General features: G+C 43.2%; 1 protein-coding gene across 1 annotated transcript in view; it reads right to left on the bottom strand.

Moving 5' to 3' along the window:
- LOC118378790 (glutamate receptor ionotropic, NMDA 3A-like) overlaps positions 1 to 20152 on the bottom strand; it is a 115588-nt gene extending 95436 nt beyond the window's left edge. The window contains exons 1-2 of the mRNA XM_052526013.1: positions 19358 to 20152; positions 2172 to 2812 (exon numbers count right to left, since the gene is read on the bottom strand). Of these exons, the coding sequence (XP_052381973.1) occupies positions 2172 to 2812; positions 19358 to 20104 (1388 nt within the window). The 5' untranslated portion in view covers positions 20105 to 20152. The remainder of the gene's footprint in view (positions 1 to 2171; positions 2813 to 19357) is intronic.
- Between the last annotated feature and the right edge of the window lie 6929 nt (positions 20153 to 27081).

Here is a 27081-nt window from a genome sequence, read left to right as displayed (position 1 = left end):
CTGGAGGTACTGAGGTGCCGTTCCCCTCACAGCTCCGTAGGCAAGCACCATGGTCTTGTAGCGGATGCGAGCTTCAACTGGAAGCCAGTGGAGAGAGCGGAGGAGCGGGGTGACGTGAGAGAACTTGGGAAGGTTGAACACCAGACGGGCTGCGGCGTTCTGGATGAGTTGTAGGGGTTTAATGGCACAGGCAGGGAGCCCAGCCAACAGCGAGTTGCAGTAATCCAGACGGGAGATGACAAGTGCCTGGATTAGGACCTGCGCCGCTTCCTGTGTGAGGCAGGGTCGTACTCTGCGGATGTTGTAGAGCATGAACCTACAGGAACGGGCCACCACCTTGATGTTAGTTGAGAACGACAGGGTGTTGTCCAGGATCACGCCAAGGTTCTTAGCGCTCTGGGAGGAGGACACAATGGAGTTGTCAACCGTGATGGCGAGATCATGGAACGGGCAGTCCTTCCCGGGAGGAAGAGCAGCTCCGTCTTGCCGAGGTTCAGTTTGAGGTGGTGATCCGTCATCCACACTGATATGTCTGCCAGACATGCAGAGATGCGATTCGCCACCTGGTCATCAGAAGGGGGAAAGGAGAAGATTAATTGTGTGTCGTCTGCATAGCAATGATAGGAGAGACCATGTGAGGTTATGACAGAGCCAAGTGACTTGGTGTATAGCGAGAATAGGAGAGGGCCTAGAACAGAGCCCTGGGGGACACCAGTGGTGAGAGCGCGTGGTGAGGAGACAGATTCTCGCCACGCCACCTGGTAGGAGCGACCTGTCAGGTAGGACGCAATCCAAGCGTGGGCCGCGCCGGAGATGCCCAACTCGGAGAGGGTGGAGAGGAGGATCTGATGGTTCACAGTATCGAAGGCAGCCGATAGGCCTAGAAGGATGAGAGCAGAGGAGAGAGAGTTAGCTTTAGCAGTGCGGAGCGCCTCCGTGATACAGAGAAGAGCAGTCTCAGTTGAATGACTAGTCTTGAAACCTGACTGATTTGGATCAAGAAGGTCATTCTGAGAGAGATAGCGGTAGAGCTGGCCAAGGACGGCACGTTCAAGAGTTTTGGAGAGAAAAGAAAGAAGGGATACTGGTCTGTAGTTGTTGACATCGGAGGGATCAAGTGTAGGTTTTTTCAGAAGGGGTGCAACTCTCGCTCTCTTGAGGACGGAAGGGACGTAGCCAGCGGTCAGGGATGAGTTGATGAGCGAGGTGAGGTAAGGGAGGAGGGCTCCGGAAATGGTCTGGAGAAGAGAGGAGGGGATAGGGTCAAGCGGGCAGGTTGTTGGGCGGCCGGCCGTCACGAGACGAAATATTTTATCTGGAGAGAGAGGGGAGAAAGAGGTCAGAGCACAGGGTAGGGCAGTGTGAGCAGAACCAGCGGTGTCGTTTGACTTAGCAAACGAGGATCGGATGTCGTCGACCTTCTTTTCAAAATGGTTGACGAAGTCATCTGCAGAGAGGGAGGAGGGGGGATTCAGGAGGGAGGAGAAGGTGGCAAAGAGCTTCCTAGGGTTAGAGGCAGATGCTTGGAATGTAGAGTGGTAGAAAGTGGCTTTAGCAGCAGAGACAGAGGAGGAAAATGTAGAGAGGAGGGAGTGAAAGGATGCCAGGTCCGCAGGGGGTCAGACTATAGATATCACTATCAGGGGTCAGACTATCAGGGGTCAGACTGTGTATGTCTGATAGATGGGGCGGCAGGGTAGCCTAGTGTTTAGAGTGTTGGACTGGTAACCGAAAGGTTGCAAGTTCAAATCCCCGAGCTGACAAGGTACAAATCTGTCATTCTGCCCCTGAACAGGCAGTCAGCCTACTGTTCCTAGGCTGTCATTGAAAATAAGAATTTGTTCTTAACTGACTTACCTAGTTGAATTAAGGTAAAATAAATATCACTAGCAGGGGTCAGACAATAGATATGTCTATCATTTGTTTGTTTTTTTACCTTTAGGGACATGCTCCACACCTGACTTGAGACAGTAAGGGAGATCTCAGCTCTCTCTGCTTTGGCAAGTTTGTTGTTGTGGAATTTTTATAAGAGACATACAGTATGTCCTCTAGGTTATGTATTTACAGGTATTGACCAATAGAGAGCTTTTGTCCTAAACCACTAGGATTAAATCACCACAAACGTCTTTATTAATGCTTATATGAGAAGTGAATCAGCATCAGTACTGCACCTGGACAGATATTTCCCTGAGGTCATGTTCCTGGTCTGGCTGTTCTGTGTATCCATGCAGTTGGTGATGGAGGGGATGAGGGCGAGCTCAGGGGAGCGGTACGCAGCTGACCCCACCACCCGGGCCACCAGCTCCAGCCCATCCTGTACGTAGTGATCCAGGGAGGGAGTCCCCATCCTGCCATGGGCCAGCAGTCCCGCCGGCAGCCCCTCGGTCCTCAGCTCCTCAACGTCCTGCGTGTCCCCCAACACCCAGTGGTACTCTGGCAGCATCAGGCCCAGCTTGGTCACCACGTTAAAGATCCTCTTGATGTCCCGGATGTCGCAGCCGAATGTTACGACTGTAGACGTTGACTCCTTGATGGACTCCAGGTATCCCCGTAGAGAGGTCTGGACGTCGGCCTTGGAGACAGAGCTGTTGGGGTGAGATCCAGAGGAGGTAGTGTAGGTGGTGATGTTGACCACAGAACCCAGGTGGAACTTGGTGTTGTTACGGAGACGAACAAGGAAGCTAGAAATGTTCCACTCCTGACAGAGCAGGAGGCTGACGTCATACCAGCTGTTGATCACCAGCAGGGAGTAGAGCAGCTCCACCTGGGGCAGGGCCGGGTTCTGCATCGGCATCTGAAAATGGAGAGGGTTCTGAAAGGAGGGAGAGAGGGAGGAGAGGAGGCAGAGATACAGTACCAGTCAAAGTTTTTTACTATTTTCTTCATTGTAGAATAATAGTGAAGACATCAAAACAATGAAATAACACATATGGAATCATGTATAAACCAAAAAAGTATTTTTAAAAATAAAACAATTATTTTAGAATGGGAGATTCTTCAAAGTAGCCACCCTTTGCCTTGATGACAGCTTTGCACAATCTTGGCCTTCTCTCAACTCTCCTTCACTCCTCACTACATGTGCTGCCATAGAAACGGAATCAATAGAACATTCGTCCCCATTCAAGTCAATGATGGCATAATGGGTGGACTGGTGGCCACTACAAAGAGCAATATATATAATATATGCCATTTAGCTGACGCTTTTATCCAAAGCGACTTACAGTCATGTGTGCATACATTCTACGTATGGGTGGTCCCGGGAATCGAACCCACTACCCTGGCGTTACAAGCGCCATGCTCTACCAACTGAGCCACAGAAGGACCAAGTAGGAAGTAAAAGCAGGAAGTGGACTGGTGGCCATTACATGAGCAACATCAGTTAACATCATTTGATTGAACATTATAAAATTACCATGGAAATTATTACATCACAATACCAGTACCAAAACTATTCATTCTATTTACCAGTCATATTACCAGGGTTAGAGGTTATATTCATTCTATTTAGAAGTCATGTTACCAGGGTTAGAGGTTCTATTCATTATATTTACCAGGGTTAGAGGTTCTATTCATTCTATTTACCAGTCATATTACCAGGGTTAGAGGTTCTATTCATTCTATTTACCAGTCATATTACCAGGGTTAGAGGTTCTATTCATTATATTTACCAGGGTTAGAGGTTCTATTCATTCTATTTACCAGTCATATTACCAGGGTTAGAGGTTCTATTCATTCTATTTACCAGTCATATTACCAGGGTTAGAGGTTCTATTCATTCTATTTACCAGTCATATTACCAGGGTTAGAGGTTCTATTCATTCTATTTACCAGGGTTAGAGGTTCTATTCATTCTATTTACCAGTCATATTACCAGGGTTAGAGGTTCTATTCATTCTATTTACCAGGGTTAGAGGTTCTATTCATTCTATTTACCAGTCATATTACCAGGGTTAGAGGTTCTATGCATTCTATTTACCAGTCATATTACCAGGGTTAGAGGTTCTATTCATTCTATTTAGAAGTCATGTTACCAGGGTTAGAGGTTCTATTCATTCTATTTAGAAGTCATGTTACCAGGGTTAGAGGTTCTATTCATTATATTTACCAGGGTTATAGGTTCTATTCATTCTATTTACCAGTCATATTACCAGGGTTAGAGGTTCTATTCATTCTATTTACCAGTCATATTACCAGGGTTAGAGGTTCTATTCATTCTATTTACCAGTCATATTACCAGGGTTATAGGTTCTATTCATTCTATTTACCAGGGTTAGAGGTTCTATTCATTCTATTTACCAGTCATATTACCAGGGTTAGAGGTTCTATTCATTCTATTTACCAGGGTTAGAGGTTCTATTCATTCTATTTACCAGTCATATTACCAGGGTTAGAGGTTCTATTCATTCTATTTACCAGTCATATTACCAGGGTTACAGGTTCTATTCATTCTATTTACCAGTCATATTACCAGGGTTAGAGGTTCTATTCATTCTATTTACCAGTCATATTACCAGGGTTACAGGTTCTATTCATTCTATTTACCAGTCATATTACCAGGGTTACAGGTTCTATTCATTCTATTTACCATTCATATTACCAGGGTTAGAGGTTCTATTCATTCTATTTACCAGTCATATTACCAGGGTTAGAGGTTCTATTCATTCTATTTACCAGTCATATTACCAGGGTTACAGGTTCTATTCATTCTATTTACCAGTCATATTACCAGGGTTACAGGTTCTATTCATTCTATTTACCATTCATATTACCAGGGTTAGAGGTTCTATTCATTCTATTTACCAGTCATATTACCAGGGTTAGAGGTTCTATTCATTCTATTTACCAGTCATATTACCAGGGTCACAGGTTCTATTCATTCTATTTACCAGTCATATTACCAGGGTTACAGGTTCTATTCATTCTATTTACCAGTCATATTACCCGGGTTACAGGTTCTATTCATTCTATTTACCATTCATATTACCAGGGTTAGAGGTTCTATTCATTCTATTTACCAGTCATATTACCAGGGTTAGAGGTTCTATTCATTCTATTTACCAGTCATATTATCACGGAGGCGCTCCGCACTGCTAAAGCTAACTCTCTCTCCTCTGCTCTCATCCTTCTAGACTTATCGGCTGCCTTCGATACTGTGAACCATCAGATCCTCCTCTCCACCCTCTCCGAGTTGGGCATCTCCGGCGCGGCCCACGCTTGGATTGCGTCCTACCTGACAGGTCGCTCCTACCAGGTGGCGTGGCGAGAATCTGTCTCCTCACCACGCGCTCTCACCACTGGTGTCCCCAGGGCTCTGTTCTAGGCCCTCTCTTATTCTCGCTATACACCAAGTCACTTGGCTCTGTCATAACCTCACATGGTCTCTCCTATCATTGCTATGCAGACGACACACAATTAATCTTCTCCTTTCCCCCTTCTGATGACCAGGTGGCGAATCGCATCTCTGCATGTCTGGCAGACATATCAGTGTGGATGACGGATCACCACCTCAAGCTGAACCTCAGCAAGACGGAGCTCCTCTTCCTCCCGGGGAAGGACTGCCCGTTCCATGATCTCGCCATCACGGTTGACAACTCCATTGTGTCCTCCTCCCAGAGCGCTAAGAACCTTGGCGTGATCCTGGACAACACCCTGTCGTTCTCAACTAACATCAAGGCGGTGTCCCGTTCCTGTAGGTTCATGCTCTACAACATCCGCAGAGTACGACCCTGCCTCACACAGGAAGCGGCGCAGGTCCTAATCCAGGCACTTGTCATCTCCCGTCTTGATTACTGCAACTCGCTGTTGGCTGGGCTCCCTGCCTGTGCCATTAAACCCCTACAACTCATCCAGAACGCCGCAGCCCGTCTGGTGTTCAACCTTCCCAAGTTCTCTCACGTCACCCCGCTCCTCCGCTCTCTCCACTGGCTTCCAGTTGAAGCTCGCATCCGCTACAAGACCATGGTGCTTGCCTACGGAGCTGTGAGGGGAACGGCACCTCAGTACCTCCAGGCTCTGATCAGGCCCTACACCCAAACAAGGGCACTGCGTTCATCCACCTCTGGCCTGCTCGCCTCCCTACCACTGAGGAAGTACAGTTCCCGCTCAGCCCAGTCGAAACTGTTCGCTGCTCTGGCCCCCAATGGTGGAACAAACTCCCTCACGACGCCAGGACAGCGGAGTCAATCACCACCTTCCGGAGACACCTGAAACCCCACCTCTTCAAGGAATACCTAGGATAGGGTAAGTAATCCTTCTCACCCCCCTAAAAAAGATTTAGATGCACTATTGTAAAGTGGCTGTTCCACTGGATGTCTTAAGGTGTATGCACCAATTTGTAAGTCGCTCTGGATAAGAGCGTCTGCTAAATGACTTAAATGTAAATGTAAATGATATTACCAGGGTTACAGGTTCTATTCATTCTATTTACCAGTCATATTACCAGGGTTAGAGGTTCTATTCATTCTATTTACCAGTCATGTTACCAGGGTTACAGGTTCTATTCATTCTATTTACCAGTCATATTACCAGGGTTAGAGGTTCTATTCATTCTATTTACCAGTCATATTACCAGGGTTAGAGGTTCTATTCATTCTATTTACCAGTCATATTACCAGGGTTACAGGTTCTATTCATTCTATTTACCAGTCATATTACCAGGGTTACAGGTTCTATTCATTCTATTTGCCAGTCATATTACCAGGGTTACAGGTTCTATTCATTCTATTTACCAGTCATATTACCAGGGTTACAGGTTCTATTCATTCTATTTACCAGTCATATTACCAGGGTTACAGGTTCTATTCATTCTATTTACCAGTCATATTACCAGGGTTAGAGGTTCTATTCATTATATTTACCAGTCATATTAACAGGTTCTATTCATTCTATTTACCAGTCATATTACCAGGGTTAGAGGTTCTATTCATTCTATTTACCAGTCATATTACCAGGGTTACATGTTCTATTCATTCTATTTATCAGGGTTAGAGGTTATATTCATTCTATTTACCAGGGTTACAGGGTCTATTCATTCTATTTAGCAGTCATATTACCAGGGTTACATGTTCTATTCATTCTATTTACCAGTCATATTACCAGGGTTACAGGTTCTATTCATTATATTTATCAGGGTTAGAGGTTATATTAATTCTATTTACCAGGGTTACAGGGTCTATTCATTCTATTTACCAGTCATATTACCAGGGTTACAGGTTCTATTCATTCTATTTACCAGTCATATTACCAGGGTTAGAGGTTCTATTCATTCTATTTACCAGTCATATTACCAGGGTTAGAGGTTCTATTCATTCTATTTAGAAGTCATGTTACCAGGGTTAGAGGTTCCTGTTCAATTCATTCTATTTTTCTGTGTACTGCTGCTACAGGGAGGGGGGGCATTAGCTGGGCAACCGAAGACTCGTTTGCTACAACACCATTTTTTTCAGCAAGGAGCAACAAAGTTTCATCACGTTGTTAAGAGTACATGTAGCCGCAGAAACAATCTCAACTACACAAATGTCGGACCACCCTGTCTTCAGTCAGTCATTCGTTCTACACAAAAACACTTGTTGTCCATTCCTAGTTACCGCTACCATATACCATATATTTTATGGCTCCAGAGAAGTAGCTGGACTTGGACTGAAACCTTTTGTATTGATTTAAAACATGTCATTATCACAGTAGATGTGTGAGTAATCATACTGCTACTGCTACTATCCTCTCTTCCTCCACCCCCTTATTCATCCTCTCCCTCTTCCTGTCTCTCTCTCACTCTCTTTCACTTTGCTAAATCTGGTGCAATGCATAATTTCTCTGTTTACTGAGACTTACAGTACCAGTCAAAAGTTTGGACACACCTACTCATTTAAGGCTTTTCTTTATTTGTACGATTTTCTACATTGCAGAATAATAGTGAAGACGTCAAAACTATGAAATAACACACATGGAGTTATGTAGTAACCAAAAAAGAGTTAAACAAATCAAAATATATTTTAGATTCTTCAAAATAGCCACCCTTTGCCTTGAGTTTTGAACTCTCTTCGCATTCTCTCAACCAGCTTCACCTGGAATGCTTTTCCAACAGTATTTAAGGAGTTCCCACATATGCTGAGCACTTGTTGGCTGCGTTTCCTCCACTCTGTGGTCAAACTCATCCCAAACCACCACAATTGGGTTGCGGTCGGGTGATTGGAGGCCAGGTCATCTGATGCAGAGCTCCATCACTCTCCTTCTTGGTCAAACAGCCCTTACCCAGCCTGGAGGTGTGTTTTGGTTCATTGTCCTGTTGAAAAACAAATGATAGCCCCACTAAGCGCAAACCAGATAATAATAATATAATAATATAATAATAATAATAATAATAATAATAATAATAATATAATAATAATAATAATAATATAATAATAATATAATATAATAATAATATAATAATAATAATAATAATAATAATATAATAATAATAATAATAATAATAATAATAATAATAATAATAATATAATAATATAATAATAATAATAATAATATAATAATAATATAATAATAATAATAATAATATATAATAATAATATAATAATAATAATATAATATATGCCATTTAGCAGACGCTTTTATCCAAAGCGACTTACAGTCATGTGTGCATACATTCTACGTATGGGTGGTCCCGGGGATCGAACCCACTACCCTGGCGTTACAAGCGCCATGCTCTACCAACTGAGCTACAGAAGGACCAGATGTGATGGCGTATCGCTGCAGACTGCTGTGGTAGCCATGTTGGTTAAGTGTGCCTTGAATCCTAAATAAATCACTGACAGTGTCACCAGCAAAGCACCCACACAACATCACACCTCCTCCTCCATGCTTCATGGTGGGAACCACACATGCGGAGATCATCTGTTCACCTACTCTGCATCTCACAAAGACACGGCGGTTGGAATCAAAAATCTCTAACATTTATTTGGGCTGCATTTCTGAGGCTGGTAAATCTAATGAACTTATCATCTGCAGCAGAAATAACTCTGGGTCTTCCTTTCCTGTGGCGGTCCTCATTAGAGCCAGTTTCATCATAGCACTTGATGGTTTTTGCAACTGTTTTTGAGGAAACTTTCAAAGTTCTTGAAATGTTCTGGATTTACTGACCGTCATGTCTTAAAGTAATGATGGACTGTCATTTCTCTTTGCTTATATAAGCTGTTCTTGCCATAATATGGACTTGGTCTTTTACCAAATATGTCTATCTTCTGTATACCACCCCTACCTTATCACAACACAACTGATTGGCTCAAACGCATTAAGGACGACAAAATTTGACAAAATAAATGTTAACAAGGCACACCTGTTAATTGAAATGCATTCCAGGTGACTACCTCATGAAGCTGGTTGAGAGAATGCCACGAGTGCAAAGCTGTCATCAAAGCAAAAGGTGGCTACTTTAAATATTTAAATATAATCAAATATGTATTTTGATTTGTTTAACACTTTTGTTGTGGCCATAATCAGAATTTGTTGGTAACATAGGTAAGATGTTTTATATTCATCATATGTTTGTAAGTTACTTCTCATCAGAATGTTATTTTTAGGTATAATACTGTGGCGAGGTTGCAGTTATCTGTTCTATGTCAAAACTAAGTTGCATGGGCCGCAGAGAGGGGAGAGGTCAAAGTGTCATCATGTGTAAACATACATTTTGCTCCACAATGTCTGTGTGCCAGTCAGTGTGTCTCTGTGATCTTGTCCAGGATTGGTTGTATTTAGAATTGGTTGTATCTAAATGACAATTTGATATATGCCTGTTGATATGGAGGATTGGTTTATGGTTCTGGAGTTTGAGAAAGGAGACAAAGCTGAACAATGAATTATGCCGATGCTGTCTTATCCTGTATATCTTTGCTATAAAGGATCGCAGTTGCAATGCAGAAGGGGCTCTCAGAGAATTCACTGAGAGACACTGAATTACCTGAGAGTCACAGGTTTGTGATAGAGCTCATATAGTTAAAGATGGACTTTGATAACTAACTCTGACTTGTGTGTGTGGTTTGCTCCCATGATTTGGTAAATAGAGGAAATTTCCACGACACTTTCTTGGTTACTACATGATTCCATGTGTTAATTCATAGTTGTGATGTCTTCACTATTATTCTACAATGTAGAAAATAGAACAAATAAGGAATCACACTTGAATGAGTAGGTGTGTCCAGTAGGTGTGTCCAGTAGGTTGGTCCAGTAGGTGTGTCCAGTAGGTGTGTCCAGTAGGTGTGTCCAGTAGGTGTGTCCAAACTGTTGACTGGTACTGTATGTTCCTGTTGTACATTGTCCAAAAAAATAAATAATAATACAGAGACTGATGTTTGTAGTTCTGATATCTGTGCTTGTAGTCCTCTGATGTCTGTACTTGTAGTCCTCTGGTGTCTGTACTTGTAGTCCTCTGGTGTCTGTACTTGTAGTCCTCTGGTGTCTGTACTTGTAGTCCTCTGGTGTCTGTACTTGTAGTCCTCTGGTGTCTGTACTTGTAGTTCTCATATGTCTGTACTTGTAGTCCTCTGATGTCTGTACTTGTAGTCCTCTGATGTCTGTACTTGTAGTCCTCTGATGTCTGTACTTGTAGTCCTCTGGTGTCTGTACTTGTAGTCCTCTGGTGTCTGTACTTGTAGTCCTCTGGTGTCTGTACTTGTAGTCCTCTGGTGTCTGTACTTGTAGGTCTCATATGTCTGTACTTGTAGTCATCTGATATCTGTACTTGTAGTTCTCATATGTCTGTACTTATTGTCCTCTGGTGTCTGTGATTGTAGTCCTCTGATGTCTGTACTTGTAGTCCTCTGATGTCTGTGCTTGTAGTCATCTGATGTCTGTACTTGTAGTCATCTGATATCTGTACTTGTAGTTCTCATATGTCTGTACTTGTAGTCCTCTGATGTCTGTACTTGTAGTCCTCTGGTGTCTGTACTTGTAGTCCTCTGGTGTCTGTACTTGTAGTCCTCTGGTGTCTGTACTTGTAGTCCTCTGGTGTCTGTACTTGTAGTCCTCTGGTGTCTGTACTTGTAGGTCTCGGATGTCTGTACTTGTAGGTCTCAGATGTCTGTACTTGTAGTTCTCTGGTGTCTGTACTTGTAGTCCTCTGATGTCTGTACTTGTAGTCCTCTGGTGTCTGTACTTGTAGTCATCTGGTGTCCGTACTTGTAGTCCTCTGGTGTCTGTACTTGTAGTCCTCTGGTGTCTGTACTTGTAGTCCTCTGGTGTCTGTACTTGTAGTCCTCTGGTGTCTGTACTTGTAGGTCTCGGATGTCTGTACTTGTAGTTCTCGGATGTCTGTACTTGTAGTCCTCTGGTGTCTGTTCTTGTAGTCCTCTGGTGTCTGTACTTGTAGTCCTCTGGTGTCTGTACTTGTAGGTCTCGGATGTCTGTACTTGTAGTTCTCTGGTGTCTGTACTTGTAGTCCTCTGATGTCTGTACTTGTAGTCCTCTGGTGTCTGTACTTGTAGTCATCTGGTGTCTGTACTTGTAGTCCTCTGGTGTCTGTACTTGTAGTCCTCTGGTGTCTGTACTTGTAGTCCTCTGGTGTCTGTACTTGTAGTCCTCTGGTGTCTGTACTTGTAGTCCTCTGGTGTCTGTACTTGTTGTCCTCTGATGTCTGTACTTGTTGTCCTCTGATGTCTGTACTTCTAGCACTGACTTTGGCAGTAGTTTGTAAAGGAGCCGAAAGATCAATGCTGTGGTTAGTTTCCTTCCAGAGGTCAGCAAGTTTTATATTAGGCTAATTGATCCTAAATTCTGCCTCATGCAAAATCACTAAATGATCAAGATTTGTCTAATTGCCTCAATTGGTTTAATCCTCCATTAACATGGAAATTCATCAACCCTTATTCATCTGCATAATTTACTACCGAGCCTAAATGGGTCCTGAAGAGTGTGACAGAAATACTAGCAGAAGCATTAAATGATCTGACAACGGAGATGGTTCCAGAACCTGTCAGCAATAAACAAATTCAATAAATGATCTGACAAAGGAGATGGTTCCAGAACCTGTCAGCAATAAACAAACTCAATAAATGATCTGACAACGGAGATGGTTCCAGAACCTGTCAGCAATAAACAAACTCAATAAATGATCTGACAACGGAGATGGTTCCAGAACCTGTCAGCAATAAACAAACTCATTAAATGATCTGACAAAGGAGATGGTTCCAGAACCTGTCAGCAATAAACAAATTCAATAAATGATCTGACAACGGAGATGGTTCCAGAACCTGTCAGCAATAAACAAACTCAATAAATGATCTGACAAAGGAGATGGTTCCAGAACCTGTCAGCAATAAACAAACTCAATAAATGATCTGACAACGGAGATGGTTCCAGAACCTGTCAGCAATAAACAAACTCAATAAATGATCTGACAACGGAGATGGTTCCAGAACCTGTCAGCAATAAACAAACTCAATAAATGATCTGACAAAGGAGATGGTTCCAGAACCTGTCAGCAATAAACAAACTCAATAAATGATCTGACAACGGAGATGGTTCCAGAACCTGTCAGCAATAAACAAACTCAATAAATGATCTGACAAAGGAGATGGTTCCAGAACCTGTCAGCAATAAACAAACTCAATAAATGATCTGACAAAGGAGATGGTTCCAGAACCTGTCAGCAATAAACAAACTCAATAAATGATCTGACAACGGAGATGGTTCCAGAACCTGTCAGCAATAAACAAACTCAATAAATGATCTGACAACGGAGATGGTTCCAGAACCTGTCAGCAATAAACAAACTCAATAAATGATCTGACAACGGAGATGGTTCCAGAACCTGTCAGCAATAAACAAACTCAATAAATGATCTGACAAAGGAGATGGTTCCAGAACCTGTCAGCAATAAACAAACTCAATAAATGATCTGACAACGGAGATGGTTCCAGAACCTGTCAGCAATAAACAAACTCAATAAATGATCTGACAACGGAGATGGTTCCAGAACCTGTCAGCAATAAACAAACTCATTAAATGATCTGACAACGGAGATGGTTCCAGAACCTGTCAGCAATAAACAAATTCAATAAATTCAATAAATGATCTGACAACGGAGATGGTTCCAGAACCTGTCAGCAATTAACATTCTAAAAGCAAATGGATGGATTGTCTCTGTATACTGGCAGCTGTAGATTCCGTCTCCAACTAAACGTTATATATCCTTAGCCTCCATCACCAGCCCTGGTGCTAAACCCCACTATAAAACTAACTTTCCCCAAAACCCATATGTCCAAGTAACACTTCCACCAGTGTCTCCAGAAAGGGGAGATTCCTTAACGTGGGTCCATATCTGTTAGTGCTCTTGCCAAATCTGTTGATGTTATTGGCATGGCAATTAGTGACAAGGAGTTAGCATGATAGCACGACCAGACTGGCACTCAGGCTAGATATACTTGCATTTAACAATGTAGAGGACTTTGGGGGAGGGTTATGCTAAGCTAACATATGGAATTGTTTTTTTTACAATGGTCATACCAAGGATCATTTAGCTATTTGATTTGAGTTTTAGGAGTTTAAGGTATAATTATTTATTTTGTAAACTCAGCAAAAAAATTATGTACTCACACTGTCAACTTAGTTTATTTTCAGCAAACTTAACATGTGTAAATATTTGTATGAACATAACAAGATTCAACAAATGAGACATAAGCTGAACAAGTTCCACAGACATGATGTGACTAACAGAAATGGAATAATTTGTCCCTGACCAAAGGGGGGGGGGGTCAAAGTCAAAAGTAACAGTCAGTATCTGGTGTGGCCACCAGCTGCATTAAGTACTGCAGTGCATCTCCTCCTCATGGACTGCACCAGATTTGCCAGTTCTTGCCGTGAGATGTTACCTCACTCTTCCACCAAGGCACCTGCAAGTTCCAGGACATTTCTGGGGGGAATGGCCCTAGCCCTCACCCTCTGATCCAACAGGTCCCAGACGTGCTTAATGGGATTGAGATCCGGCCTCTTCGCTGGCCATGGCAGAACACTGACATTCCTGTCAGTGTTCAGCCAATACTTATACTTATTTTCCACCATAATTTGCAAATAAATCAATTAAAAATCCTACAATGTGATTTTCTGGATTTTTTTTTCTAATTTTGTCTGTCATAGTTGAAGTGTACCTATGATGAAAATTACAGGCCTCTCTCATCTTTTTAAGTGGGAGAACTTGCACAATTGGTGGCTAACTAAATACTTTTTTGCCCCACTGTACAATACGTAAGAGGTAATATTTTGATTTATTTTACACAATGGTATCAATTTCAAAGCGTTTGTCGAGGTTCATCCTTCTGCCATCGGAGTTGCAGGTTCTCATTTCTCCCGTTTCTGTACGGTACGTACAGCATGGGTCAAAGTGTCCGTGGAGGACCGCCCATTCTCCCGTAAAGTTAGTTTTTTATAAATCCCAAAGTTTACTTATAAATGTGCCTAAGCAACATTTATAAACTAGGCCCCAGATCTCTCCAGAGGGGCAGGATGAGATGCTTAGTGAGGCTGAATAATCTCCCCATGGTGCCGGGTATATAGCGAAGTCTACTTCCTGTAAATGACAGACAGAAAACAGGCTAATCTACTCACACTAAAGAAGAAGCTCTTCATCTCTTCATGGATTCATCTCCAAAACGGCAAAACAAAGACAGGACGTCTTATTTGGTAAAAGACCAAGTCCATATTATGGCAAGAACAGCTCATATAGGCGAAGAAAAAAGTGCAGTCGCAAAAACCATGAAGCGCTATGATGAAACTGGCTCTAATGAGGACAGGAAAGGAAGACCCAGAGTTCATTAGAGTTACCAGCCCAAATAAATGCTTCACAGAGTTCAAGTAACAGACATCTCAACATATTATCAACTGTTCAGAGGAGACTGTGTGAATCAGGCATTCATGGTTGAATTGCTGCAAAAAAACACTACTAAAGAACTCCAATAATGAGAAGAGACTTGCTTGGGCCAAGAAACACAAGCAATGGACATTAGACCGGTGGAAATCTGTCCTTTGGTCTGATGAGTCAAAATTTAGATTTTTGGTTCCAACCGCTGTGTCTTTGTGAGACGCTGAGTAGGTGAACGGATGATCTCTGCATGTATGGTTCCCACCGTGAAGCATGGAGGAGGTCTGATGGTGTGATGGTGTGTGGTTCCCACCGTGAAGCATGGAGGAGGTGTTGTGATGTTGTGTGGGTGCTTGCTGGTGATACTGTCATTGATTTATTTAGGATTCAAGGGACACTTAACTAGCATGCCTACCACAGTACTCTGCAGCGATATACCATCCCATCTGGTTTGCGCTTAGTGGGACTATCATTTGTTTTTCAACAGGACAATGACCCAAAACACACCTCCAGGCTGTGTAAGGTCTATTTGACCAAGGAGAGTGATGGAGCTCTGCATCAGATGACCTGGCCTCCACAATCACCCGACCTCAAACCATTTGAGATGGTTTGGGATGAGTTGGACCGCAGAGTGAAGGAAAAGCAGCCAACAAGTGCTCAGCATATGTGGGAACTCTTTCAAGACTGTTGGAAGAACATTCCTCATGAAGCTGGTTGAGAGAATGCCAAGGGTGTGCAAAGCTGTCAATAAGGCAAAGGGTGGCTACTTTGAAGAGTCTCAAATATAACATATATTCTGAACACTTTTTGGGGCTTTTACCTGATTCCATATGTGTTATCTTATAGTTTGGATGTTTTCACTATTATTCTACAATGTAGAAAATAGTACAAATAAAGAAAACCCAATGAAAGCGTAGTTCACTATGTAGCTATGGGCCCTGGTCAGTAGTTCACTATGTAGCTATGGGCCCTGGTCAGTAGTTCACTATGTAGCTATGGGCCCTGGTCAGTAGTTCACTATGTAGCTATGGGCCCTGGTCAGTAGTTCACTATGTAGCTATGGGCCCTGGTCAGTAGTTCACTATGTAGCTATGGGCCCTGGTCAGTTGTTCACTATGTAGCTATGAGCCCTGGTCAGTAGTTCACTATGTAGCTATGGGCCCTGGTCAGTAGTTCACTATGTAGCTATGAGCCCTGGTCAGTAGTTCACTATGTAGCTATGGGCCCTGGTCAGTAGTTCACTATGTAGCTATGAGCCCTGGTCAGTAGTTCACTATGTAGCTATGGGCCCTGGTCAGTAGTTCACTATGTAGCTATGAGCCCTGGTCAGTAGTTCACTATGTAGCTATGGACCCTGGTCAGTAGTTCACTATGTAGCTATGGGCCCTGGTCAGTAGTTCACTATGTAGCTATGAGCCCTGGTCAGTAGTTCACTATGTAGCTATGAGCCCTGGTCAGTAGTTCACTATGTAGCTATGGACCCTGGTCAGTAGTTCACTATGTAGCTATGGGCCCTGGTCAGTAGTTCACTATGTAGCTATGAGCCCTGGTCAGTAGTTCACTATGTAGCTATGGGCTCTGGTCAGTAGTTCACTATGTAGCTATGAGCCCTGGTCAGTAGTTCACTATGTAGCTATGAGCCCTGGTCAGTGGTTCACTATGTAGCTATGAGCCCTGGTCAGTAGTTCACTATGTAGCTATGAGCCCTGGTCAGTAGTTCACTATGTGGCTATGGGCCCTGGTCAGTCATTCACTATGTAGCTATGAGCCCTGGTCAGTTGTTCACTATGTAGCTATGAGCCCTGGTCAGTAGTTCACTATGTAGCTATGAGCCCTGGTCAGTAGTTCACTATGTAGCTATGGGCCCTGGTCAGTAGTTCACTATGTAGCTATGAGCCCTGGTCAGTAGTTCACTATGTAGCTATGGGCCCTGGTCAGTAGTTCACTATGTAGCTATGAGCCCTGGTCAGTAGTTCACTATGTAGCTATGGGCCCTGGTCAGTAGTTCACTATGTAGCTATGAGCCCTGGTCAGTAGTTCACTATGTAGCTATGAGCCCTGGTCAGTAGTTCACTATGTAGCTATGGACCCTGGTCAGTCATTCACTATGTAGCTATGGGCCCTGGTCAGTAGTTCACTATGTAGCTATGGGCCCTGGTCAGTAGTTCACTATGTAGCTATGGACCCTGGTCAGTCATTCACTATGTAGCTATGGGCCCTGGTCAGTAGTTCACTATGTAGCTATGGGCCCTGGTCAGTAGTTCACTATGTAGCTATGGGCCCTGGTCAGTAGTTCACTATGTAGCTATGGGCCCTGGTCAGTAGTTCACTATGTAGCTATGGGCCCTGGTCAGTAGTTCACTATGTAGCTATGAGCCCTGGTCAGTAGTTCACTATGTAGCTATGAGCCCTGGTCAGTAGTTCACTATGTAGCTATGGACCCTGGTCAGTCATTCACTATGTAGCTATGGGCCCTGGTCAGTAGTTCACTATGTAGCTATGAGCCCTGGTCAGTAGTTCACTATGTAGCTATGAGCCCTGGTCAGTAGTTCACTATGTAGCTATGGACCCTGGTCAGTCATTCACTATGTAGCTATGAGCCCTGGTCAGTAGTTCACTATGTAGCTATGAACCCTGGTCAGTAATTCACTATGTAGCTATGAGCCCTGGTCAGTAGTTCACTATGTAGCTATGAGCCCTGGTCAGTAGTTCACTATGTAGCTATGGGCCCTGGTCAGTAGTTCACTATGTAGCTATGAGCCCTGGTCAGTAGTTCACTATGTAGCTATGAGCCCTGGTCAGTAGTTCACTATGTAGCTATGAGCCCTGGTCAGTAGTTCACTATGTAGCTATGAGCCCTGGTCAGTAGTTCACTATGTAGCTATGAGCCCTGGTCAGTAGTTCACTATGTAGCTATGAGCCCTGGTCAGTAGTTCACTATGTAGCTATGAGCCCTGGTCAGTAGTTCACTATGTAGCTATGAGCCCTGGTCAGTAGTTCACTATGTAGCTATGAGCCCTGGTCAGTAGTTCACTATGTAGCTATGGACCCTGGTCAGTCATTCACTATGTAGCTATGGGCCCTGGTCAGTAGTTCACTATGTAGCTATGGGCCCTGGTCAGTAGTTCACTATGTAGCTATGGGCCCTGGTCAGTAGTTCACTATGTAGCTATGAGCCCTGGTCAGTAGTTCACTATGTAGCTATGAGCCCTGGTCAGTAGTTCACTATGTAGCTATGGGCCCTGGTCAGTAGTTCACTATGTAGCTATGAGCCCTGGTCAGTAGTTCACTATGTAGCTATGAGCCCTGGTCAGTAGTTCACTATGTAGCTATGAGCCCTGGTCAGTAGTTCACTATGTAGCTATGAGCCCTGGTCAGTAGTTCACTATGTAGCTATGGACCCTGGTCAGTCATTCACTATGTAGCTATGGACCCTGGTCAGTAGTTCACTATGTAGGGAATAGGGTGCCATGTGGGACACATCAAACAACAGACCACTGTTCTAGTTGTTGTTCAATGTTCATTGACATGCAGTAAAAGGCTATTAAAATGCTGTGCTGTTGAAACATAGCAGGTGGCAGTATATAGCTATTAAAATGCCTCCTGGGATCTCTCTCTGTTTGTCTCTACCCGAGCATCATGAGCAGGTACTGGGAGAGAGAACCCAGGGGGTGTACATCCAACCACTATGCTGGCATGATGCTGGGGTAGAGACTAACAGAGAGATCCCAGGGGGTGTAGATCCAACCACTATGCTGGCATGATGCTGGGGTAGAGACTAACAGAGAGATCCCAGGGGGTGTAGATCTAACCACTATGCTGCCATGATGCTGGGATAGAGACTGATAGAGAGATCCCAGGGTTTTTGCCCCAGGCACTACACAGCTAATTCAAATAACTAATCCATCTTCAAGCTTTGTGGTCCTTCTGTAGCTCAGTTGGTAGAGCATGGCGCTTGTAACGCCAGGGTAGTGGGTTTGATTCCCGGGACCACCCATACGTAGAATGTGACTGTAAGTCGCTTTGGATAAAAGCGTCTGCTAAATGGCATATATTATTATTATTATATATGATTATATTATACAGCTGTGTAGTGCTAGTGCAAAAAATAAAAGTTGTGTGTGTGTGTGTGTGTGTGTGTGTGTGTGTGTGTGTGTGTGTGTGTGTGTGTGTGTGTGTGTGTGTGTGTGTGTGTGTGTGTGTGTGTGTGTGTGTGTGTGTGATATTTGTGGGATAGATTGTTTATAGAGTGTGAATTTAGCTGCCCACGTCACACAGGACAAGTTGATAAAAAATACAAAACATTTACTCGTCGAGTTGAAATCCCAAAAGCAGCACGAGGAGTGCTGTCCGTGATGCTGAATTAACAAAAGCACACCGTTCCTTCTTCAACTGTCCATGGTTGTACTTTCTAAACTTGAGGGCTCTGTTCATAGCCCACACACGGCAAAGACAATATTATGTTAATATTTTCATCAGTGTTTAAAAGCCAACAGACATTATCTGCCTTACCTTACTCTGCCGTTTGAATATGTTCTGGACAACACTGATGACAGGAATCTGAAGCGCTGACGCGATGAATTCCAACTTCACCAGGTCGTCCCTGGTCTGAGGGAAAGCCATCATAGCAGAAACTCCTTGGACTATAACAGTATGACAAATACTCTGCAGAAACGACATGGGGTCTTCACAGACCGGGGTAGAGGAGGAGAACGTGGGTAATTCCCCGAGCCCCGCGTCCATAGCCATCACTACCTCCAGTGAGAGGTTATATGGTAACAGACCGGCCATGCGATTCAACGTCTCCGTGGCTAATAGGATCGAGTCCCTCGGCATGAACACACTTCTCTCACTCTCGTTCTGTTTGTACATGTTCTTACTTTTACCCCCCCTGTCCTTGTGTTGGCTGTTTATCGACGCCCTAGTCCCTGGGCTGCGTAAATCGTGTTCATTGACACTTTTGGTAATATTTTCCAACTGTCTTTCCACTGCTTCCCTCGTGCCGCCGTGTATATCCCATTCATCAACCGGGACAGGGGCTTCTTTACCGCCTCTGAAGGTAGAAACGTGGCTGAAGAGCCGCGGCTGCAGTTGCAGGGCCCCCACGCGCACCGTGTGCCCAATCCGATTGAGAATTTGACAAGGCTGCGGGTGGGAGAGACACACTGGAATCAGAACGCACAACAGCAAGGTGCATGGTGCGAGCAACGGGAGCAGCACAAACCGGACAAACGCAAACCAAATCCCGAGCCCCGTCATCACGCAACAGGGACCTCCGACCACACCGAAAAACGGATCTCCCTCGTTCCCCTGCCCCTCTTTATGTCCCAGCGCAGCACCGCTTAGATCTCTCCGTCTCCCATGTAATGAGGTCAGACACCAACAGGAGGGAGCGCGGCCATAACTCACGCACACAAAAATATTGGCCAAACCTGCAGCTTTTCAACTAAAAATATTATGAATAAATGCATTTCTATAAGAAAATGATTGACTTTCCGTTTGGTTTGCAGGTTAATGAAAAATAACATATTAAGAAAAACAATGCAGATTTGGGAATGATCACGTCGTTACAGTTTGGGTATTATTCATAAATTATTGTTAGGTTCCATCTAATTTTCTGTTAGTAAAATATGATAACTTCCAAAAATAAATTGCATTAAAATCCATTTGATCTGGAAAAAACATCCGCTATTCTCTTTCTTCTTTCATCCACTAGACAATCTCCAAATGTCTGCTAAAAAAATCCACTAACGCAGGCGCCCGCGGGTTTACCCTTCTTGCCACTTGTACTGAAAAAAAAAACATTTGTCACCGGACAGTTCACGTTTTGGTAAAATTGCAGCTGAAAAAAGACAAAACTCCAATTTGGTCTCGTTGACCAGTGACTCTCCCTCGTCAGAAAGCAGTGAGCTTCAAGGAACCAACCACATAGTGAATTACAATAGTGAATTGTGTGTATGTGTGTGTTTATTTTCCCCGAGAGCTTTTAAGTGGTTTGCGAAAAAAAATAAGGTATCAATATCATTAGCAGTGGTGTGTATTCACGGATGCCAAATGGAATCAGGCTTCCCCAAATATTTAACCAATTAATTAATTAAAATGATTAAATAATGTATCTTTCAAATCAAATCAAACTTTATTTGTCTCATGTGCCGAATAGAACAAGTGTAGACTTGACCAGTGAAATGCTGACTTACTACAAGCCCTTAATTAACCAACAATGCAGTTCAAGAAGAGTTTAGAAAATATTTCGTAAAAAGAAGGTAATAATAAAAAAGTAACACAATAAGAAAAACAATAATGAGGTTACATACTTTATGAGGTCGGACGTTTTTACATACACTTAGGTTGGAGTCATTAAAACTCATTTTTCAACCACTCCACAAATGTCTTGTTAACGAACTATAGTTTTGGCAAGTCGGTTTAGACATCTACTTGGTGCATGACACAAGTCATTTTTCCAACAATTGTTTACAGACAGATTATTTAATGTATCATTTATAATTCATTTATAATTCACTGTAATTTTATATTTATAATTCGCTGACTGTGCCTTTATTTCAGAAAATATTGGCCCCAGTGATGTACTGGGCCGTTCGCACTACCCTCTGTAGCGCCTTACGATCAGATGCCGAGCAGTTGTCACACCAGGTGGTGATGCAACCGGTCAGGGTGCTCTTGATGGTGCAGCTGTAGAACCATTCGAGGATCTGGGGACCCATGCCATAGTGGTCTCCTGAGGGGGAAGAGGTTTTGTCGTGCCCTCTTCACAACTGTCTTGGTATGTTTGGACCATGATAGTTTGTTGGTGATGTGGACACCAAGGAACCTGAAACTCTCGACCCGATCCACTACAGCTCCGTCAATGTTAATGGGGGCCTGTTCAACCTGCCTTTTCCTGTAGTCCACGCTCAGTTCATTAGTCTTGCTCACATTGAGGGAGAGGTTGTTGTCCTGGCACCACACTGCCAGTATTCTGACCTTCTCCCTATAGGCCATCTCATCGTTGTCAGTGATCAGGCCTACCACTGTTGTGTCGTCAGCAAACTTAATGATGGTGTTGGAGTCATGTTTGGCCACGCAGTCGTGTGTGAACAGGGTATACAGGAGGGGACTAAGTACACACCCCTGAGGGGCCCCAGTGTTAAGGATCAGCGTGGCAGATGTGTTGTTCGCCATAGTGCTTCGTGGGCACTATGGTGTTGAAAGCTGAGCTGTAGTCAATGAATAGCATTCTCACAGAGGTGTTCCTTTTGTCCAGGTGAGAAAGGGCAGTGTAGATCCACATCATCTGTGGATCTGTTGGGGCGGTATGCGAATTGGAGTGGGTCTAGGGTGTCCAGGAGGATGCTGCTGAGGTGAGCCATGACCACCTTTCATTGCACTTCATGGCTACCAACGTAAGTCCCACGGGGTGGTAATCATTTAGGCAGGCTTCCTTCGCTTCCTTGGGCATGCTGGTCTGCTTGAAACATGTAGGTACACATCCGGCGAGCTTCAGAGTCGGTCTAGTACGATTTAATTTTAATCCTGTATTGACACTTTGCTTGTTTGATGGTTTGTCTGAGGCCATAGTGGGATTTCTTAGAAGCACCCAGATTAGTCTCCCGCTCCTTGAAAGCTCGATGCTTTCATCTCTATCTTTGTGTTTTCATAGTTTTCCATTAATTCGCAACTGGCAGGCCCTCAACCGTAAGGCTCTCCAGAGGGTAGTGAGGTCTGCACAACGCATCACCGGGGGCAAACTACCTGCCCTCCAGGACACCTACACCACCCGATGTTACAGGAAGGCCATAAAGATCATCAAGGACATCAACCACCCGAGCCACTGCCTGTTCACCCCGCTATCATCCAGAAGGCGAGGTCAGTACAGGTGCATCAAAGCTGGGACCGAGAGACTGAAAAACAGCTTCTATCTCAAGGCCATCAGACTGTTAAACATCCACCACTAACATTGAGTGGCCGCTGCCAACACACTGACACTGACTCAACTCCAGCCACTTTAATAATGGGAATTGATGGGAAATGATGTAAATATATCACTAGCCACTTTAAAGAATGCTACCTTATATAATGTTATATAATGTTACTTACCCTACATTATTAATCTCATATGCATACGTATATACTGTATCATCGACTGCATCCTTATGTAATACATGTATCACTAGCCACTTTAACTATGCCACTTTGTTTACATACTCATCTTATATATATATACTGTACTTGATACCATCTACAGTATCTTGCCTATGCTGCTCTGTACCATCACTCATTCATATATCCTTATGTACATATTCTTTATCCCCTTACACTGTGTATAAGACAGTAGTTTAGGAATTGTTAGTTAGATTACTTGTTGGTTATTACTGCATTGTCAGAACTAGAAGCACAAGCATTTCGCTACACTCGCATTAACATCTGCTAACCATGTGTATGTGACAAATAACATTTGATTTGATTTGATTTATTTGATTTGCTTGAAACATTTAGGTATTACTAACTCGGGCATGGGAGAGGTTGAAAATGTTAATGAAGACACTTGCCAGTTGGCCTTGCATGCTTTGAGTACACGTCCTTGTAATCCGTCTGGCCCAGAGGCTTTGTGAATCTTGACCTGTTTAAAAGGTTTTGTACACATCGGCTACCAAGAGCATTATCACACAGTCATCCAGAACAGCTGGTGCTCTCGTGCATGCTTTGGTGTTGCTTGCCTCGCATAAAAGGCATTTATCTCGTCTGGTAGGCTCACGTCACTGGGCAGCTCGCGGCTGGGTTTCTCATTGTAGTACGTAATAGTTTTCAAGCCCTGCCACATCCGGCGAGCTTCAGAGTCGGTCTAGTACGATTTAATCTTAATCCTGTATTGACGCTTTGCTTGTTTGATGGATTGTCTGAGGCCATAGTGGGATTTCTTATAAGCGCCCAGATTAGTCTCCCGCTCCTTAAAATCAGCAGCCTTTAGCTCGATGCTTTCATCTCTATCTTTGTGTTTTCATAGTTTTCCATTAATTCGCAACTGGCAGGAACATCACCAGAGAAATCATCTTAGCGAGGGAAACAGCGCCCCCTCTGTCTCGGTATGTGTAGCCCATGTATATGATGGTGTCTGGACAGGGAAACAGCGCCCCCTCTGTCTCAGTATGTGTAGCCCATGTATATGATGGTGTCTGGACAGGGAAACAGCGCCCCCTCTGTCTCAGTATGTGTAGCCCATGTATATGATGTTGTCTGGCCCAAAACAGTATGACATGTTACCGCTGAAGCATTTGATTGATTGATGCCAGTAAGCATTTGGTCTCCCTTGATAAAAAAATAAATAAAATAATTAGCCAATCAGTTGAGCTCAGCTATGGGTTGTCCTAGCGCAGCAAAACACCCCCCAAGGGAGACCAGACCAATCAAATCACATCCTAAGCAAAACATTATTGTCAGAAAAACGTGTTTGTTTCTGGTCTGCTTGTGTTGATGTCCTGCAGTAGCTAGTTTGAAAAATCGTCCCTTTCCTAAACCATGGATGGTTATGGGGATTTGGACTTGTGTTTTTGACTTCATTATCTGTCCAGGCCAATGATTATGATGGCAATTCTGATCTAGCCATTAATTAATATATTGTGCCACTGGCCTGAGACGATTGAAGTTCAATATGTAGCCAAGATGTAGCCCAGTAGGCTCACATCAACTAGCTAGCTAACTAACTTAGCTGGTTCATTGTTGCCCACTTGAGGAAGTTAGGCTAGCAATAATTTTAGCTAGGTAGCCTATGGCAACAAAAACTAAGTGTACTACATGTCAGAGACATAGACCGTTTTGCCAACATGAAAGAGAGGAGGATAGTATTGGTGTCTGCAAGTAGGGTGAGTCAACATTTTTCGATTTCCTTGCACACAAACACACACACAGCCTTGTACAACTAACCAACTAACACAATTCAGTCCTATTCAAAATATTATTTTCCCTAACCCCTAACCCTAACCATTACTCCTAACCCTGACCATAAACCTAATTCTAACCTTGACACTAATTCTAACTTTAACCCTAAACCTCCTAGAAATAGTATTTGACCTTGTCGGGACAAAAAAAAATGTCCCCAGTTTGTTTAGTATTCTTGTGGGGACTTCAAGTGCTACTGATCAGTTGTACTATAAAAATAATAGATGTACTGTACCAGTCAAAAGTTTGGACACACCTACTCATTCCAAGGTTTTATTTTATTTGTACTATTTTCTACATTGTAGAACAATAGAGAAGCAATCAAAACTATTAAATAACACATATGGAATCATGTAGTAAGCAAAAAAGTATAAAACAAATATATTTTATATTTGAGATTCTACAAAGAAGCCAACATTGGCCTTGATGACAGCTTAGCACACTCTTCCACGGGATGGTTAAGATAATGTAAGCTAATGCGATTAGCATGAGGTTGTAAGTAACAAGAACATTTCCCAGGACATAGACATATCTGATATTGGCAGAAAGCTTAAATTCTTGTTAATCTAACTGCACTGGTAAACCTTTTTGTACATTTAAATTATTTTGTAGATACATCTGAGTGACCCTGATTTAGATAAACCTGGCATATGATGCAGATTGATGGAGTAATTAACAGATTCAAGGCTTAACAGTATGGCTGTAACGGATGTCGTCTGGAGATAGCGAGGAGGACCAAGGTGCAGCGTGGTAAGGGTTCATCTCTTTTTAATAAACAAACTGAACACTGGAACAAAACAATAAACGCTGTGAACAAAACGAAACAGTACCATGTGTGGCCCAAACACTCACACGGAAACAAACACCCACAAACCAACAGTGAAACCCAGGCTACCTAAGTATGATTCTCAATCAGGGACAACAATTGACAGCTGCCTCTGATTGAGAACCATACTAGGCCGAACTCAAAAACCAACATAGAAACATAGACTGCCCACCCCAACTCACGCCCTGACCATACTAAAACACAGACAAAAACAAAGGAACTAAGGTCAGAACGTTACAACAGCATTCTGGTTTGGGCTTAGTGGGACTATAATTTGTTTTTCAACAGGACAATGACCAAACACACCTCCAGGCTGTGTAAGGGCTATTTGACCAAGAAGGAGAGTGATGGAGCGCTTCATCAGATGACATGGCCTCAAACCATTTGAGATGGTTTGGGATGAGTTGGAATGCAGATTGAAGGAAAAGCAGCCAACAAGTGCTCAGCATATGTGGGAACTCCTTCAAGTATGTTGGAGAAGCAATTCCAGGTGAAGCAGGTTGAGAGAATACCAAGAGTGTGCAAAGCTGTGAACATGGCAAAGGGTGATTCTATGGTGTTGTATTGTCCTGCAGATTGTGGTTCTATGGTGTTGTTGTACTCTCCTCCTTGGTTGATCTGGTGAGTCAGCTAACCATTGAATATGTGAGAATAAACTGCAGGGCCAAAAGCAGACACACCACTTAGACAAGCACTCCCCCCCCCCCCAAGAGGATATCCTCCATTTAGGGCCTACCTATTCACCAAATGCTATCCTCCTCCCGTGTTTGGTGTAGCAGGTTTTGCTGTAGGTTTTGCCCGTGCTTAGTCATATCCCTGTTTCTTTTTATCCTGAAAAACTCCCGTGTATTTGCTGATGTCAAGAATACACATACCATGATGCAGCCACCACCATGCTTGAAAAGAAGGAGGCGGTTACTCAGTGATGTGATGTGCTGGATTGCCCCAAACATAAGGCTTTGCATTTAGGCCAAAAAGTGTACTCCTTTGTCATGTATCTTTTTGGAAGTTTTTACTTTAGTGCCTTTTAGAATATTTTGTATATTTGTGTTCTGTTCACAGTAACTACAATGTTGTTGATCCATCTTCAGTCCCATCACGGCCATTGAACTCTGTAGTCATTTTAAAATCACCAATGGCCTGATGATAACATCCCTGAGCAGTTTCATTCCTGTCCTGTAGCTCAGTTCAGAAGGATGACAGTACCTTTGTATATTAACTAGACCGTCCTTAAAGAGATATCCAATGTCTGATTTGTTATTGTTACCCATCTACCAATCACTGCCCATCTTCTTGAGGCTTTCAAAAGAAAAAGCTTCCTGGTCTTTGTACTTGAATCTGTGCTTGAAAGTCAACAGTTGACTGAGGGACCTTACAGATGTTGTGTCTATGGAGGACAGACGAAGGCTTAGTAATTTAAAAATCATGTCAACCCCTACTTTTATGTGATTTGTTAAAACACATTTTTCTCCTGAAC

This window comes from Oncorhynchus keta, chromosome 9 (genome assembly GCF_023373465.1).
Source record: "Oncorhynchus keta strain PuntledgeMale-10-30-2019 chromosome 9, Oket_V2, whole genome shotgun sequence".
NCBI classification, from domain to species: Eukaryota; Metazoa; Chordata; class Actinopteri; order Salmoniformes; family Salmonidae; genus Oncorhynchus; species Oncorhynchus keta.
This window is presented reverse-complemented; position numbering and strand designations above follow the sequence as displayed.